Source organism: Periplaneta americana, chromosome 8 (assembly GCF_040183065.1).
Source record: "Periplaneta americana isolate PAMFEO1 chromosome 8, P.americana_PAMFEO1_priV1, whole genome shotgun sequence".
In the NCBI taxonomy this organism is placed as follows: domain Eukaryota; kingdom Metazoa; phylum Arthropoda; class Insecta; order Blattodea; family Blattidae; genus Periplaneta; species Periplaneta americana.
Genome location: NC_091124.1, coordinates 96,249,058 through 96,268,091, shown reverse-complemented (window position 1 = coordinate 96,268,091; position 19,034 = coordinate 96,249,058). Strand labels below are relative to the sequence as shown.

Below are 19,034 nucleotides of genomic sequence, written 5' to 3'. Positions count from 1 at the left end.
CTACCTTGCTGGAGTATGTGCAATGTCAGCAAAGACTACAGCTGTGGTTCATGCATGATGGCACCATCATATTTTTTTTTCGCAATGAGCGTGAACACCTGTCGCTGACATTTCAGGACCGCTGGACTGATTGGGGAGGCCCCATGCCTCGGCTTGCTCGTTCTTCAAATCTAAATCCCTTAGATTTTTGGTTATCAAGAAAAATCAGGTCAATTTCAAAGAGTGCGTGATTCCTTACGCCGAAGGGCAGAGGAATGCATTGCCATGAATGGACCCCACATTCAGCACCTCCTATGAACAAGTGTTCAGATCTCAGAAAGTATTTGTTGTAGGACTCAAGTTTATTAGACTTTTTTCTTGTTTTGATGCATACTAGCACCTCCTAAAATATTGAATACTCCTTTAACACCCTGTATAACATGATATAGGCCTAATCTTCCTTCACTAAATTCTTAATCATTTTGGCTTGTAATGGCAGAGATTCTTTTTACAGAAGATAATTATATACAGGGGCGTCATTTCAGTTTTTGTTTGGGGGGGGGGCAAAAGATTTTAGGGAAGACGTTATACGGTATTTCACGTGGCGTAGTCCCTCCTCATTCATTTTGAAATGAACTATTTTCCATACTGTAAACTGGGGTATGTCCAGATGCCATGCTAATGCATTGCTGCTCGGTGATGCAGGCTAAGTCACGCTCTGGCTGGTGACACCGTACAGAAATCTAACAACTTACCCCTGTGATAAATGAGTGGTCAGACCTTCAGTCTGTCCTGGTTCGAGTCCCGATCAGGCCTGGAATTTTTCATTGAAAAATCCAAAGTGACACTTGTGGTGGACAAGGTCGAAGTTAGAGTTTTTCTCGGGTTCTCCTGTTTCCCCATATTAGCATCTACATAATTCCGTCAACTTTTCTCCATTTCGTAATTATTCCATAGCATTCCCCGATCGCCGGCTGGCGACGCACAGAGGGGGCTCGCCTAGGGACGAGTAGGGTTGCCTGTTCGAAACGTGGGTACACAGCGAACCTTAGCGTATTCAGCCGCGTATGGGTTTGGGAATGCGCCTAGCGTGACGATTAGCGCAATAGATCGTGAAAGGTCGTAGTGCCCCTTTCCTCCAGAAATTCCATTTCATTCCAATCTAAGAACTGCCGTACACAGATTCTATAACGCCTTATAACCAGACTGCGTGTCATAATCGAAAGAGGTTTTGGGTAGTTAAAACTGAAACAGCATTTTCCCTTTCTCCAGAGCAAGATACGAATCGCCACCATAAAATATCGTTCGTCATTTTTTCGCGTTTTATACTCCAAGACTTAGCGAAATATCTCAATGACAAGGACTACGAAGTTCCAGAACTGAATAATAATGAGGAAGATGGAACAGAAATTGGAAAAGGCAATAGTGCACACAACAGAGGCAGAGTGAACTAAAGGATAGATTAAATAGCTACATCAATATGGGGTGTATCTATATATGTGTCCATAAATATAGGAGCGTATTCCTGACACCAAACCATAACAAGAAGTTCATGTGAACATAGGTTCGCAAACCCTTCGTTAGGGAGTTATGGGTTTATTGCTAATGGTATATGTGATACATTTCACAACACACATTTACAAAAATTGCTCAAAGTGACCTCCTCCTGCTTAGATGCATGCCCTGAGCCTGCATTCCATGCTTTGCCAATACTCTGTGCAAATGTCCTGAGATGTTACGGATTTGATCAAATCCATTTTGGATACGCTCTCTCAGAACATCGATATTAGGTACAGATGTGTATACACCAAGGATTTTAAATGTCCCCAGAGGTAAAAATCCATTGGATTTCAATCTGGCGATCGGGCAGGCCATGCAATGGATCTCCTTCGACCAATCCATCTGTTCAGAAACTGGTTATCGAGAAACCTTTCTGCATAAAGTTGACGTGCTGCTACCGTATTCCTATCTGCTAGGCCATAAATGTTGTGCACATCCGTCATTTCTCTCACTGAATACATCTTGTGATGTGATGAATGTTACCGTGAATAACACAAAACAGAGCAAAAGGCAATCAGACAAAACAAAACAAATGTCATGAACAACTATAATGAAGAAAGTGGGAAAAAATGCAAGTTTGAGGTGAATTACATAATCAAGGGTCACTACAGGAAATTCCTTTCATAACTCCCTAAGGAAGGGTTTGCGGACCCATGTTCATATGAACTTTTTGTTATGTTTTGGTGTCAGGAATACGCCCCCACATTTATGGACACATATATAGATAGACCCTGCATATAATTTTAATTGTCAGAAAAGTGTAGAATAATTATAAATTAATTACACTAATAATTTCTTTATAATGATTTATTAATTTAATTCTGGTCGACCGACCAGCGGCAGGTCTTCCCCCCCCCCGCTGCCGTCGCTGCTTGCATCGTGAATTCACAGCGCTTCGCCGGATTAAAACTTATTTACTGTGTTATGTTAATAAATGTTATACATTTAAAAATTGAACATAACTATTTTGTGACAAATCACTAAAAATGCCGATTCAACTAATGTCACGAGTTCGTTTCCCCTTCTCTGTATGGCTGGCGAATCCCTCATTGTTGAGCTTATTTCATTGCTCCTACTGGTGTTTACCGTATGTTATCCTCCACGCTTCACTTGTCATAGTGTACGTGCAAAGAGAGAAGGAATGGAAGAAAGAAAGATAGAGAGAGTTGGTGAATTCCCGACACCGAAATTAGCTATGTCAGTCTGTCTGCAGTAAAGGCACTCAGTGAATCATAAGTGTAGTTTATTGCGTTGCGCTGCGTTTTTGAGTGGCAATTACCGTACTGTCCGTTACTCAGGAGAAGACGAGCGGAAAGAATGTGACCTTCTTGACTATCGCTGTTGATTATTATAAACATCGCTCAGATAAGCATCCCAGTATCCAGGTTATTACCAAAGCTCGGAACTTGGGGACTTGTGTCTTTGAACGTGGCTAAGCGACCGGACTTCAATGTCAACAAACTCCCGCTTCCAGCACAGAGGTACTGTCAGGTCTGCTATAAAAGTGGTTCCTGGCTGGAACAACATAATGATAATATTATGATAGGTTGAAACACGTAATTTTATAGCATATATATAAATAAACATGCAAGATACATCAAATTTACAGTTCTGCTCTGTACATTTTATTACAGTGTATGACTACATGCATTCGAAGATTTTCGAACCCATAAATTTTTCGTTTGTTAGTTAAACATGATTTGAAACGAAGGAAACTTATTTCCACGTCACATGAAGTGACGGGAGCAAACTTTAATTTTTTTTATTTTATTTATTTTAACTAGCTACCTAGCGAGTACAAATTGCATTTATAAAATAAAAATGTTTCTAGCCACTACCGTAAGAGTCAGGCTCGTGTACGGTGTGGTCGTAGTGAATAATATAACATAAAATTTACAAGGACAGTTTACTAAATACAGTAAGTAACTTAATTCAAACCAATAAATACAACACAAGAGCAAGAATAAAGAAGAAAGAGAAAACGAGAGAAAAATATACATTTAATATAAATTGACAATCCGACAGAAGCCAGTGACATTCAATAAAAACATGAATATAGTCGATAGAAATAAAATGTAAAAAAAAGTACATTTGTTACTATTATATATCATGGATAATTTTACAAATTTCTTTTTTAAAAGTTTCAATTTTAAAAAATTTCAAATTTGGAAAATGGTTTGAAATTTTATTATAAAGTCTTGGGCCTAAATAAAATACTGAATATTTTCACTGTCACTGCTTCGTGTTCGATTTTCAGCAGATCTCGTATCTGAGAAAGATAAGTGTATCCTAAATTTTTCTCGCAAATAGTTTTCAATTAGTGTATCACTGCTAGGGAAGGTCCCTCTACGACTTGATCCATGGCTATGGACAAATTTTCCATCAATTTAAAGGACTGCAATGTCTTTCAATGAAGTCGCCCTGGTTGGCAAGTTGGTATAGCGCTGGCCTTCTATGCCCAAGGTTGCGGGTTCGATCCCGGGCCAGGTCGATGGCATTTAAATGTGCTTAAATGTGACAGGCTCATGTCAGTAGATTTACTGGCATGTAAAAGAACTCCTGTGGGACAAAATTCCGGCACATCCGGCGACGCTGATATAACCTCTGCAGTTGCGAGCGTCGTTAAATAAAACATAACATCATCTTCTTCATCTTTCAATGAATGCCCGTTTCCAGCTCTAGTTTATGTGTGGCACAACTTACAAAATATAAACTCTACATTAGAAGAAAATAATGTATCCCCTCAGAATTCCTCCACGAAATTCTGTACCTAAAATTTAAGAAATGTATTTTTCAAACTTCCATAACACCCATTCGAATAACGCGTATTTTCTCATTCCTCAGACAGACCATTTACCTGTAATTCTCTTAATGTCATTGGCTTCGACATGACACAGTTTTTTCGTTCGTCTTCTTGCCATTCGATGAGACCACTTTCTTAGTACATACGACTGTCCCTGAGCACTTGCAGCTTGAGCTTTGTGTACGCTGTACCTATAACCTTACTCAAGCGCACGTCACACAAGTCCCCAAGTTCCGAGCTTTGGTTATTACTCGTACAGGAAACATATGTAACAATGCGTATGGAAATTAAAGCTGAGTTGAACAGAAGGAGACCTAATGTTTCCGCTTACTGCAGTACAAATATTGCACGTGTTGTCTTACGTTATCTGTTCACATCCCTTCCTCCTCAGTCCGCTCTCGTCTTCTCCTGAGTCACCGACAGTACACTCTTAGACAAAAAAAAAAAATGACCGGACTCTTGAAGCGTAAATTTTTCTAAGTTCCGTTCGGCTGTGCGCCTGATACACAAGACTAAAATCAGAGTAGTAAGGACGAAACCAGCGAGATCCAAGAACATACTCTTATACCGGCAAACAACAGTTTGAACTCTCTGTGTGTGTGCGCGTGTGCGTGTGTGTGTCTCTCATAGCTCCGTGGTAAAACTCTGACTTCTACACGTAGAAAACCCGGGTTCGTATCCGTCTTAGGATAAGTATATACATTTTTTTCGTTTTATTTTTTCTCTAGCTGAAAACGAATGATACATTTATTAACGTGCACAGGAGTTTGGAAATTAAACAAAAACGTTCAGTAATATCGGAGACTTCTTCCTAATTATCCTTGAATTAAAACAGATGCTCAGGTCTTGGATCTTCTCCCTTCTCCATAAGGAGTATTGTTCAGTTACTAAAATTAGTATTACTAGTAGTAGTAGTAGTAGTAGTAGTAGTAATTATTATTATTATTATTATTATTATTATTATGAGTCTAATAATAATATTGCAACAACGAGAATAATAACAATAATAATATTCATAGTATTACAAACCCGAGAATAATAATAATAATAATAATAATAATAATAATCATCATCATCATCATCATCATTATCATAAAATTAATAGTGTTGCAAAAACGAGATGAATAGTGTTAAAGACAAAACCAATGCGTTCCATGGCTACATTCGTAAATAGTGCCGTTACATATCCGATTTGTAATAGCTCCGTGGTAACAGCCTTGCTTCTTGTGTAGGCTATTCAAGGTCGTGTACCCTGTAAGGACGTCAGTTGTTTATTTCTATATTGATGTGTAATTTATTTAGAGACATCTGGAACTTCTGAAAACAAACATAGTTCTGCGCACATGTAACTGCGCATATTAAACGTGAAACAACTATTCTCTTTTGTCATTATCAGGGGTAACAGAAGACATAGGCCAGATACATGTAGACAAGCTCTTCTCTCTCTTGTGAGGGATGCCGGACTTTCCGCTACTGAGGCAGGTAGGCGACTATACTTGGGAAGGTCTATGTTGGCAGAGCTACCTGATGTCTTGGGAAGGGTCAGGGAGGGTGAGTTGAACTAATCCTGGGACACAGACACTTGTATAACAGCATTTCCTCGTTCTTTCCTCCCTCTCCCTCCCCAAACCAGTCCATCTGGAGACGTTGTCAGTGGTGGATGTTATTACAACTGTGTGTTAACAACATTTTTTCAGTGTAGTTTGAGAAGGTGCCTATAATCATTTTATAATTAAAATGTTACAAGTATTGTACTTTATATTAGGCCCACTTGTCCTAGTGTTTGTGATTCTTGGTGTAGGAACAAGAGGAAAGCCACTGCAGTCTGACGCCAGGGAAATAGTGTGCAATGTACATAAGTTTTTCGTAGAGGAGTACGATGCCTTGAAAGTCGGAAATCCACAATAAGCGTAGTCGAAGTAGCAAAGCGAACTGCTGCTGCGTGTGGAGTATCTGAACGCACTGTTTACCGTATCCTAAATGAAAAGAGAGCAGATGAATCAGGAAGAAAAGTGTCAACTCCGGGCAAAAAGCGGTCGCAAAGAACTCCCACGAAAACCAATATAGACACATTCACTGCTGCCGCCATCAAGAGGCAGATTTACTCTCTGTATAAGGCTGATTTCATTCCGAGTGTGGAAGATATTCGTGATGCTCTCGATAAGTCTGGCTTATTTTCTGGCAGTAAATGGTCGGTGCGGGAATTATTAAAAAAACTTAATTTCCGTTACGCTAAGAATAACTTCGGACGGAAGCTTCTGCTAGAGAAACCCGACATAATTTCTAAGCGATTCCATTTCTTAAGGAGGATGCGCGACTTAAGAATAACCCGCCGCCCTATCGTTTACCTAGACGAAACATGGATAAACATTAATCACACGAAGAGCAAAATTTGGATTTGTGACGATGGTGACATTCCTCTGAACGTGCTCTTAGGAAAAGGAGGACGATTTATTATTGTGCATGCTGGATCTTCCTCTGGATTTATACCAGGAGCCTATCACAGTTTTAAGTCAAAATCTACCAACGATCCCCATGAGGAAATGAACGCCGTTAATTTCAAACATTGGTTCGAAAACAAACTCCTTCCGAACATTCCACAAAACAGCATCATAGTAATGGACAACGCCTCTTACCATTCTGTACAGTTAAATAAAGCTCCCACTTCTGCATCTTCTAAATCAGACATGCAGTCTTGGTTACGTCAGAACAACATAGAGTACGACTCAAAGGCGACAAAAATCGTACTGTACGACATAATAAAATTGAAAAAGGAAAAAATGGTAAGGTACGAACTGGATACATTGGCTCAAAGTGAACCACACCGGCATACCGTAGTACGACTGCCACCATACCACTGCAATTTTAGTGCCATTGAGTTCATCTGGGCTCAAGTGAAAAATGATGTTGCTAAACATAATGTATCTTTCAAATCCAGTGATGTTATAAAATTATTTGAAGAAGCGTTGTCCAAGGTTACGCCAGAGAATTGGAAAAATGTGTGTGAACATGTTAAAAAGGAAGAGGATTTTTATTGGGAAAGGGATGGAATGATAGACAAGGCGGTGGATCGTTTCGTAATAAGTTTGGACTCTGATAGTGACGACGATGACGGTGACAACAACATGGAAGTAGAAGTAGAAGAATCCGCCACTGCACATACAAACAGTTTCATAGAAGGTGTCTGTCTCTTGCCACCATCCCCCCCGCAGCCACTGAGTGAGTGAGAGGTAATAAATGTATCTTTCTCTGTCTAAATTTCTCTGCCAACTAAAGAATTCTATACTATAGGAGTACACGATTCCACAGCTAGAAGATGGGCGAGATTATCCAGAGAAGGAATTGAACATCGCCAGCCAACTCGTGCACAGGACGCTGCTTTAGTTGCAGAAGTAGAAGCGAACCCACTTCTTCAATTAAAGTAAATGCCCGTTTCCCTGGATCTTGTCATAAGGCGTCTGCGGGACGTAGGACGTTATCCAAGAGTGGCAGCAATGATAAGATGCATCACTGATGACCACAGATTATTCCGCCTTGCCTTTGGAGAGGAAAATGTTAATTTCGATTGGAATAAGGTAATATTTTCAGACGGCGGCAAATAGTCTACCGTTCACGTGGATCCCGATACGATCCTACACATGTGGCAACTCGCTTTCTCAGTGACCGTGTATCTGTTCCATGTTGGGGCTGGATGTCCAGTGACGGCCTGGGTGTTCTATGGCTGCTCGACGGAAATCTTAATGCCCAACAATACAAGGTCTTATTAGAAAATGTTATGCTTTCCTCTGTACGGATGTTATATATCCTAATGATGATGATATATTTCAACAGGATAATCATCGTGTTCACACATGTGTCGAGGTCATGAGATGGTTTTCAGAGAGGCCATATATCAGACTGATACAATGGCCTCCCTGTTCACCAGGTCTGAATGTCCTAGAAAATGTGTGGTCGGAAGTGAAGAAAACTGTGAACGCGATGATAAATACAATGCCACGTCGGCCGACCACAAAAGATGCACTCTGGAATATTATCAAGAACGCTTGGGATCGTGTATCTTCACGTCGACAGTACCTGAGACGCCTGATCGCATCCATACCCCGTAGGATGCAGGCGGATATAGATGTGGAGAGATTACATATCCGGTATTGAATTTTTTGTCTATTTTGATTTTTGTTTATTGGTCTCCGAGATGTATTTCTTTATTTCGTTTAAAACAAAGAAAAGAATTACGTTTGTTTATTCCTATCCGCGAAGGATTTCTTTTACTTAAGGTTTATTTTTCTTTATTTCTATCCGAGAAGATTTCGTTTAGTCTCTTTAAATACAAGATAGAAGGGAAAGGATTGCTAGGGTATGTATCTAACTTACCCTTTGTAAATATTCAACTTTCTGTTAAATATTTCACAATACCGGTTATTATCAGTATACAAGAAGTAAAAAATGAGAATTAAAAAACAAAGTTTAGACTGAGATTCGAACTCGAAACCTTTGGAATACAAGACCAAAATGCTACCGACTACGCTATGCGAGAGAGATGGTGACTCTTCTCTTTAAGAAGCATGTTATATAATCATCATATAGTGGTGGCAGTGGAGTGTTGGAAACATTTACGACAGAAGATATTCGTTTGCGTGTGTATCATGCTCTGACGAATGCACCGGAAGTCTTCCGAATCGGACATAGAATCTGGAGCCCGGTCATTTTTTTTGTCTAAGAGTGTACAGCTGTAAAAAGAAAAAGTGGCCGCTCTCCTCAAACAAAGTTCCCTTCGGGTATCTTCGCTACAATTCGGAGCCAGGCGATGTTACATGTTGTTGGACCACGTTGCCTGATATCTACAGTTATAATTGAAGTATACTGTGTGTTATTCGATAGCAAAATGGTAGCGTTCAGGTCTCTGATTCATGAGGTCCTGCGTTCGACTACAACCTCGTGCGTTTTATGTCCTTTTTTGTTCTGTTTTTGAGAGAGACAAACTAGACATAATGGCTCCTTTCTCTTTTATGATTATTTTAGTAATTAACATCAGGTTCATTAATATATTATGCCATGACTTTATCATTATCATTATGATATTGTGGCTGCAAATGGAAAGAAAAAAGATTTTATTCTCAATAAAATATCTTTCGTGGCATAAACATAACAAATTTACTGGCGTCGGCCTTAAAACATTCAAACAATTAAGCGTTCAAAAAACAAAACAAAAAGCCACAATTCAATATTTAGTGTATCTTCCTCTTATCTCGATCATCTTTCAGTCGAGTGGGCATGGAATTGACTAGTCTTTGCAAATAGCGACTGTTCTTAGACACGATATTCCAGGCATTCTGAACATACACACATAAATGTTCTGTCCATGGGCAAGTCTTTCATTGCAAACCAAGCAATCTCCAATCTTTCCTATTTTCTGCCTTCCTCTTAGTCTCCGCATATGATTCACGTATCCTAATGTCGTCTATTATTCTTTTCAACCGGAGACCCAACCAATTCCTTTTTCTCTTTCTAATCAGTTTCTGCATCATTCTTTCTTCACTCACTTTTTCAAACACAATTTTATTTCTTATTCTGTCTGTCCACTTTACACGCACCGTTCTTCTCCACATCCACATTTCAAATGCTTCAATTCGTTTCTCTTCATTTCGTCGTAATGTCCATGTTCCTTCCCCATACAATGCCACACTCCACACAAAGGACTTCACTAGTCTCTTCCTTAGTTCTTTTTCCAGAGGTCCGCAGAAGATCCTTCTTCTTCTATTAAAAGCTTCCTTTGTTCATGTTTGCAGTTTTCTTGGGAAGGATAGGCCTAAATGCGGTGACATCCCGTTGCTTTCCGCACACCACTATCTCTTTAGCATCTTATTAAATTCCAGGGGGCCCAAGCGTGGAGATGAGGAGAGTGGATTTGACTAATTGGGCCCTCCGGACTTCACCGAAAGTCACGGCAAGGGTTAAATATTAATTGTATCAGAATGTTTGACACGGTTAGAGACCGGGATATCTCAATTAGCCTTTGCCCCCCGCATCCTGGACTAGCTTCTACGAATCATCAGAAAATCTTAGAGTGTGATTGGGCCAATTCTTCCGAAAATGTTTCCATACTTTTGCTCTCGTAGCTCAGCGGACGAAGGTCGGAATTTAGATGTCAACGTCTCAGATTCAATTCCTCGTTACTCCTTTTCATTTTATTGTGGTTCAAGCTAGTATAATGTAATAATACAAAAAGAAAAACTAATAGCAGTATTATGCAACTGGATTTTTCCAAACCTAATATTAAATTTATGTTATTTATATCGCTAAAGAACGATTACAATATAAATAACTTGAATATTATTTATACAGTATCACTAAAGAACGATAACAGAATATAAATGATAAATATCGGTTTGTTTAATTAATATATTGCTAAAGAACAATAACAATAGAAATAACTTGAATATTGTTTTATAATGCTAATGAAGGAAAACAATATAAATGATAACTTGAATATTATTTAAATCACTAAAGAACGATAACAATATAAAAAACGTGAATATTATTCATATCGGAATTTCACAGATTTATTACAGATGTATTTAAGAAATTGTAGAAGAATAGTAATTATAGTAACAGTGTCCTATTTATTCTTCTTGGAGCCAAATTTGTAACTTTTAAAAGTGTGGTTACTATGTTGAAGTGTATGTGTTGTAACGGATGCTTGATTTGTTATGTATGTGAGTCAGTTATGGGATGCTTGATGTCGTCGCAATGTCGTAATTATAGTTTTATTGTGTTTGTGTGACTATTGTGTATTAATTTATGATGTATGGTACGGAAAGTTGCATATTTGTGTTATAGAAGTGTTACGTATGTGTGTTGTTAATGTTTTTGTATGTTTCAAATTGATACCTGATATTTGTTTTGCAATCGCAATGCCTAATTTACGGATTATTTATGTTTTGTTTACATCGCGTAAGCTAATTTAATTTAATTTTCCATTTCTCTTTATGCTTATCCTTTTTGTGTATAAAACTATAGCCCTAACATACATATGTAAAATAGGGCTAACCCCCATTGGAGATACAATAATAATTAATATTTATATCGTTATAATACGATAACAGAATACAAATGATGACCTGGATTTTATTCATATCTCTAAAGAACGATAATAAAATATAAATAACGTGATATCCACAAAGAACGATAACTGGATATAAATGATAATTTGAATATCATTTACATCGCTAAAGAACGATTAAAAAATAAAATGAAAACTTGAAGAAGGCCCGAACCCACGACCTTTGAATCATTAAACAAGCATTCTACCGCTGGTCTACGAGGCGCAGATATGGAACACTTTCATAGTTCCGGAACTGCTTGTACAAGCACATGCATCGTGTAACATCGCCGCGACCCGAAGTGGACTTTGAAAATATTCGCTGTTCACGAGTGCGGCCACTTTTTTTTTTGACAGCTGTACATAGGCCTACTGAAAAACAAATGCTGTGGTAGATCAAGGGAAAATTTAGACATAAATTTCCTAGCCGCCCAGTTCGTATAGAAAACAGTACTAAATTCATTGAATAGGCTGTGTTTAACCACTTCAGGCTCGATGTAGGCTACATTATAGTGTACATTATTTCTTTTTTGGAATGTCTTCGATACTTTTAAATAGTTTGAAAAATTCGACATGATAGAAATGGAAAATATTATTTTTTTTAACACTTCTATACCTGAATTAAAAATACAATTTAAAATTTTAGGGCCCCAGGGATCAAAATTGTCCCCAAATTTTGATTTTCTGTGAAGACTTGATTTGGGAATTTTGGATCCCCAGAATGATCATGTGACCAGTTTTTTTTTTCTTTAAATATAAATTCAGGACTGAAGAGGTTAAGAAACAGATTCTATAAATGAGTGATGAATTCGAATCTTATTAAGTTTTAATCCGTCGAAGCACCGTGAGTTTAAGGATGCAAGCAGAGGATGCTGCTGTTCGGCCGACAGAAACACTGGGAACGTTTGCTGGGACTCACTGTAATTTCCAGCGATATGAGTGAAGAGTAATTATTTGGATCAGTGAAATAAATACATGAAATTTAGTTGCCCCTTCCATAAGGTCTAATTACTTTTTCTCATTCATTGAAAATGACTGAATTGATTTCTCTTCGTTTAAGCCTATTTTTTTAAATTTCATATGGTTTTTTTTAATTTTTTTCTACAGTTCTGTAAAAAATTGTATATGTTGGTTTATTTAACGTCACTCGCAACTACCGAGGTTATATCAGCGTCGCCGGTGTGCCGGAATTTTGTCCCGCAGGAGTTCTTTTACATGCCACTAAATCTGTCGCATGAGCCTGTCGCATTTAAGCACACTTATATGCCATCGACCGGAGGCGGGATCGAATCCGCAACCTCAGGCACAGAAAGCCAGCGGTATATCAACTGCGCCACTCAGGGCGACTCTACAGTTCTGTCAATGTGATGCTGAGCTATTCTTGAATTTTAACTTTCAACTCGCTCTATGTTTCTGCCTTTAATCTCTTAAGTGCAGGAAGCTGGGATTCATATTTAAAATAATAGAAAAAAATACCTAAAGAGAAGGCCTTAGCCCTTCAGGGACAAATCGTCTGTTCATTCATTCATTCATATCCAGGAAACCAGATTGCACTTCGAAAATCTCGTCTTGCTTTATGAAGACTGTTTAAGAACCCAGACTGAGAAATACTTTCGTCAAAAACATTTTAAAATGCCAGATAACACAAGTTTTTGTTTTGACTGCTTTCTGCTTTATCTTCTGTGAGTGTCCATTCAGTCCTTACTCTTCGCAGAGAGGACAGTCTTCTCTCAGCTTCAGGTTTTTATCATCTCAAAACCAAACACTTGAGAGAAAGCTAGCCGGCCAATGGCGGCTCGTGGGTATTGAATTCAGGGGGCTGCATATAAAAATAAACCATGCAAATTATCTTATTTAAAGATTAGTTCCATGCGCCTTGTCTTGTAGGTTGCGGACTTTTGAATATCTTATTAAAATCCGATATGTCGTTTAACATAGTCTTTACAATGGAAAACGTAGCTAATGCGGTCAGTCTCTCTTCTCTCATCGTATTTCTAAGATAGGATTTCACTCTTTTCAAACACGAAAAGCAACGTTCTGGTTCGGAAGCTGTCATTGGTATGGTGATAGCTATGCGTAGTAGATCCACAACTTCTGAAAATGAGGACTGCAAGTTCTCAGATAGAAGAAACTGCAAGAGCTTGACTGCGTCACTGATATTTCTGAATTGTTGTCTCTGTCTTCTTCTGTAACTAATTTTAATTTTATTTCCTATTTTATTTTATTTTATATTCTCTTATAGGCCTATTAATATTATATCTGAACTGCGACCAAACACGAGCGCTGCTCATTCGGTCTCAAATTTTGTTAATACTACTGTATCTCCTTTTTTATATTGATTGTATTATTTTATTTCTATTTCTCTTGTTTGTTTGTAATTATATTCTTTATTCTGTATATTTAAATTTAAATAAATAAATAAATGATACAACACAGTGACTTACGTTTTTAGTTTGTCTTTATCGAACACTAAAAAAAGCTTCACGCATACATTTAGGTCATTTTCAGGAAATGAGCTTTTGTAACATTCAAATTTTTCTTGACACAGAAGAGAAGATAATATCAGATGATATATGAATTGGAATCGGTTGTTAGCTTGTGTGATAATGAGGTCACACACTTCCTTAGTTGCCGCAACCCTTGTCTGAATCCCTTCGACCTTACGACGCTTTTTAGGGTTTTCATTTTCACAGATCTCGCTGCTCAACTGTTCACTGTTCCGTATTGTCTGTATGGCATTAACAAAGCTTGATATGCGGAGTCGGCCTCGGTAGCATAGTCGTTGTGGGTTCGATCCCGGCCCAGGTCGATGGCATTTAAGTGTGTTTAAATGAAAAAGGCTCATGTTAGTAGGTTTACTGATATTTCAAAGAATCCTGCGAGACAAGATTCCGGGACACCGGCGACTCTGATATAACCCTTGCAATTGCGAGTGTCGTTAAATAAACCACAATTTAATTTATTTTATATGCAGATTTGGACTTTACAAATATCTAACTGGCGATTTTGTAGTTGGTTGTATAATATATCTACATGATACATCTATAAATGAAAAAATCTGAGCCAGAAATTGAATTCAGGATCTTCAAGAGTACGCACCAGGGCGCTTGCCTCATTTATTGTGATGTTAGATGTTTCAGATTCCATTATGGTTTGAAAACATTCTAGCCATGGCTCCATCTTCTCATGAACAACATTTATTGTTCTTATTTTAAAACTCCATCTTGTTGCCCCAGCTGATGGAATTGTCTTTAAAACACATTAATCTAATACAGACTGAGTGGAGATCAAGAGAAGAAAGCAGGGATACTGGATAAATCAGCAAAAAATATGCCAGCCTTTCTATTTTGTTTAGCGGCTCTTTCCGTTATGAGATTTAATTGATGGGCACTTAATTTCACATTTCTCCTGAACTGTTAAAGTTCTGAAGTGAATAGACTGTAAATATTGTACAGAATTAAACATTGTTACACTTCTTATACTCACAACATTAAAGAAAATGTATTTAAAACTGCGAGCTACTGACAAGCTGCTGAAAATTTTGCAGCGCCTGGTGATTCTGGATTCAAGGCCAGGGGCAGCAGGGGGAGGGGTAAAACTAACGCGCAAAGCATCCGAGAAGAGACTGGCAGCTCCGGGGGAGGAAGTGGCTTCACCCATAGTCCTTGACTCTGGCTTCGCTCTGGCAGCACCAGAGGAGGAAGTGACTTCACTAACGATTGCTTGCATCTCAATGAGAGCGAGATTTTAAAACATTCGAGCCGCTAAATAGAGACTGTGTAATAAATGTATTTCACAACATAAAATGAGACAAGAGTCACAAATGTCTGGGGATGCTGCAGCTCCGCAGCCCCTCTTCGAAAGCCGCCCCTGTAGCCGGCACTCAGGATACAACACTAATTTCTATCACATCACCATTAATTATTGTAACTGGGTTGCAGAATGCAGATTCTTGAATGGGAAGAAAAATAAAGAAATACGGAATAAACTATCAATTGGCAGCGAGAAGGACGGTGAAGGCAAATGTATCCATACTCCAGCGCTTTCTCATCCAAAGCTAATTCATTGTGCTTTACATGCTATAGTCCAGATCAACTTACTTAATACCCTAAGGGTGAAACTTAACCATTTTCCCCCTATTACTACATATGCTAGTGGATTATAGTGATTTTCTAGCTCTCAGATTGAATTTTCTTTTAACAACTTCGTTTCTAATTTCGAGTACTGACAAACACTACAATTGCCAGTTATTTTCTAACTGTTATGTTCGCATCAATAAATTCGGTCTGCAGTAAAGTAAACTAATGAAAATGCAAGTACCTAGGCTTGTGAATTAATAATTAATTAGTACTCGTAATACCGGTATTAATATTAATATCAATACATAATTCAGTTCTGTTGCGTTGTGTTTCCAAGTCAACTCTATATTCAGGTAGGCCTAAGTGTAATTAAATAACATGTAACTTATAGACCTACTTTGTATGAAACATGCATGTAAACATGATATTTTATTGAAATTCTTTCGTGTTTAGACTTTCATTAAAATGTTCAAGAGGAAGTAGCATGGTAGCGACTTCTCCAAGAAAGAAAGTGCTTGAGCGTATTTTAAGTAAGCTATAACTTACATTTTAAAATGGTGTTCTATTTTCGGAATTCGTTCTTATCATTTCACGTGATCAAACTACATTTTTAGGTTAGGTCTCGTGACTCGTAAATTGTTTAGTTAAAGCAATTCAATTTCATGTTTGCCAGACAAAATAAATTTTAATATTAGATCATATTACTCCTAACTACCAACATATTATGCGAGAATTCCAGAAGGAAAATATACTATTTCATAAATTACTGAATCATGTACAAAACACCTGGAAATATAAAGATGAGATGTGGTAAATAAGTAAGACATGTAGTTATTGTTAATTATTGTATTATTATTATTATTATTATTATTATTATTATTATTATTATTATTATTATTATTATTATTTCAGTACGTAGTATTGTGATTTTTCGATTTTTGGTGATATCTGGTATTTGTTGGCAACACTGAAGACACTGCCAAATTAGACTTTTAGGAACTACACTTACGTAATCCTCACTATACAAATTTTAACTTCTCTTCCGCAGCAAGTCATGCTGAAGATGTTGTCCTGGGCCGGGCTCGACTTTCTACATAGCATCAGTATTGTTGCTGCTCACCTCGTGTGATTGTCCTTGTCCTTAAACTCGCCATCCAGGAACGACCGCCATTCCTTGATCACGTCATATGTCTCGGGCCGATTGGCCGTGTGTACGTGGTACAGGTAGTTGTAGTCAGTGGGGGGCACTCCGGGGTAGTTGGTTCGCTCCTCGTCAGTAAATGCTGCGTCCTCAACGATGTGTGGCACGGCGTCCACCCGGAACCCGTCCACGCCTCTATCCACCCAGAAGCGCAGCACGTTCTGTTGGACAGTGGACATAATTACTGACAAAACTTACCTTTCCTCTGTACACAAAATTAGCAGTGACGGCTCCTTGTCGAAATTTTTGGGAGGCGTGGATGTTAAAACTTTTTGAGATTTAAGGTAAACTAATTATAAAAAATATGCATTTTTGTTGGTTCAATTATCGTTACAATATGTCTGTACACCATGGTACTCAAGCTTACAATTCAGATAAAATTATTGCAGTAAACCTAACCATCTTCTTTCCGACAACATGCTAGATTAATGCATGCAGGATATAAAATACAGTTATAACAATAAAATTCATACTCACCCAAATGTAATGTTACATCAAATCAGCTGTTGTTTCATCAGTATGTGTTTTTGACACATACATAACTACCATACACGCATAAAATATACAAAGGACAATTAATCAGTTTCCGGAATGCTTTGAATATAGGCAACACACATGACAGAGAAAACAGAGAAGTTATCTAGAACCAGAAAAACGCCTGGATTCTATACAAAATGCATCACTTGAAAAACAGAGAAGAATAGCCATAAAGCGTATATGGAGAGATTTCAGGAAAAATCGCAGTAAGTCCTTGACATGTTTGCATAAAATCACGCGTAGAAGCTTCTTGAATCTAAGTAAAGTTTAATTTTTTTTGATCCTACAGAATAGATCTGTTATGGTAACAATGGTTATTAGAGGAGAAAAATTCATTCCGGCGCCGGGATCGAACCTGGGTCCTTAGTTCTACGTACCAAGTGTTCTAACCATTGAGCTACTTCGTAGTTAAACCCACAGCACGGGATCGAATCCTCGACATACAGTATATGTTGACATACATTAAGTCAGCTGTCATTATACCATTGTTACTATAACAGATGTATTCTGTAGAACCAAAAAAATTAATCTTTACTTAGATTTTTCGCCCAACTGTGGAATCCCGGCCACCAAGTCACTCAATTGAGTGCGCTCCTTGTATAATGACAGTTGACTTAATATATGTCGAACATGGAGTTACGCCACAAAGGGAAAAACACTAGAGGAGGAGATTTCGATCCCCATGCTGTGGATTAAACTTCGAAGTAGCTCAGTGGTTAGAGCACTTGGTACGTAGAACCAAGGATCTGGGTTCGGTCCCTGACGCCATAGTGAATTTTTCTCCTCTAATAACCATCAATTCTTAAAGATAATCTGACGCTGTTTGATAGACTGACTTAACAGACATGTAAGCAGTGATCTTGAGCGACACTCGCATGTATGTTTAACTGTACAATAAATGCAAATGCAGTTCGGAAATATATTGAGTACACCTTGTAAATATTTGTAAATATTTACTGTTATACAAGATAATTTATATTTATGTATAAAATCCATTCGCCTATCTTTTAATTTAATGAAACTGCATTAATTTTAATTATTGTACTCAGTTATCCATTAGTATAGAACTTACACTAAAATAAACGCTAGGCCTATCTACTAAAATCTATTTTAAGTTTCACAAAAATCAACAAAACCACAATTTTAATATTAACAATAACTGTTATAATATGTGTGGTGGCGATTATTAATACAAATAACAGCATTGTAGAACACGTGTGCTTCGCACTACAGAATACTCATAGTACTGCTGCCTCACAAAAGGCGTAGCGATACGCGCGGCGCAGACTGATATATAGTCCAGGTCAGCTTACTTCATACCCTAAGAGTGAAACCTAACCATTTTTCCCCCATTACTACATATGCTAGTGGATTGTGGTGATTTTCTAGTTTGCAGGTTGAATTTTCTTTTGCCAACTTCGTTTCGAATTTCGATACTGACAAATACTACAAATGGTAGTGCTTTTGTAACTGGTATATTGGTAGCTGAGACAAATATCGACAATATTTGTCGGTACTGGAGTTTCATGAAATTGAAATTGTACTAGATTTCTGAGCCTGTTACTGGAAACTAGTGAAATTTGAACATACTAATAATTTAATATCGGTACTAATATTAATACATAATAGTTCTTTTAAGTGTTGCGTTGTGGTTATAATTCAAGACTGTAGTCAGGTAAATTTTCGGAGTTAGTACTAATAACAACATGTGGTCAAACAAAATACATTTTTAGGTTAGGTCTCGTGAGTCAATTGTTTAGCCAAACCAATGAATTT

The 19,034-nt window shown here is 37.8% G+C and overlaps 1 protein-coding gene across 2 annotated transcripts in view; it reads right to left on the bottom strand.

The window, feature by feature from the left end:
• The window catches only part of LOC138704911 (maltase A2-like), a 73,591-nt gene that overhangs the window by 27,789 nt on the left and 26,768 nt on the right, over nt 1-19,034 (bottom strand). For both annotated transcript variants that reach the window (XM_069833312.1, XM_069833313.1), the window contains exon 5: nt 16,641-16,882. In XM_069833312.1, the coding sequence (XP_069689413.1) occupies nt 16,641-16,882 (242 nt within the window). The remainder of the gene's footprint in view (nt 1-16,640; nt 16,883-19,034) is intronic.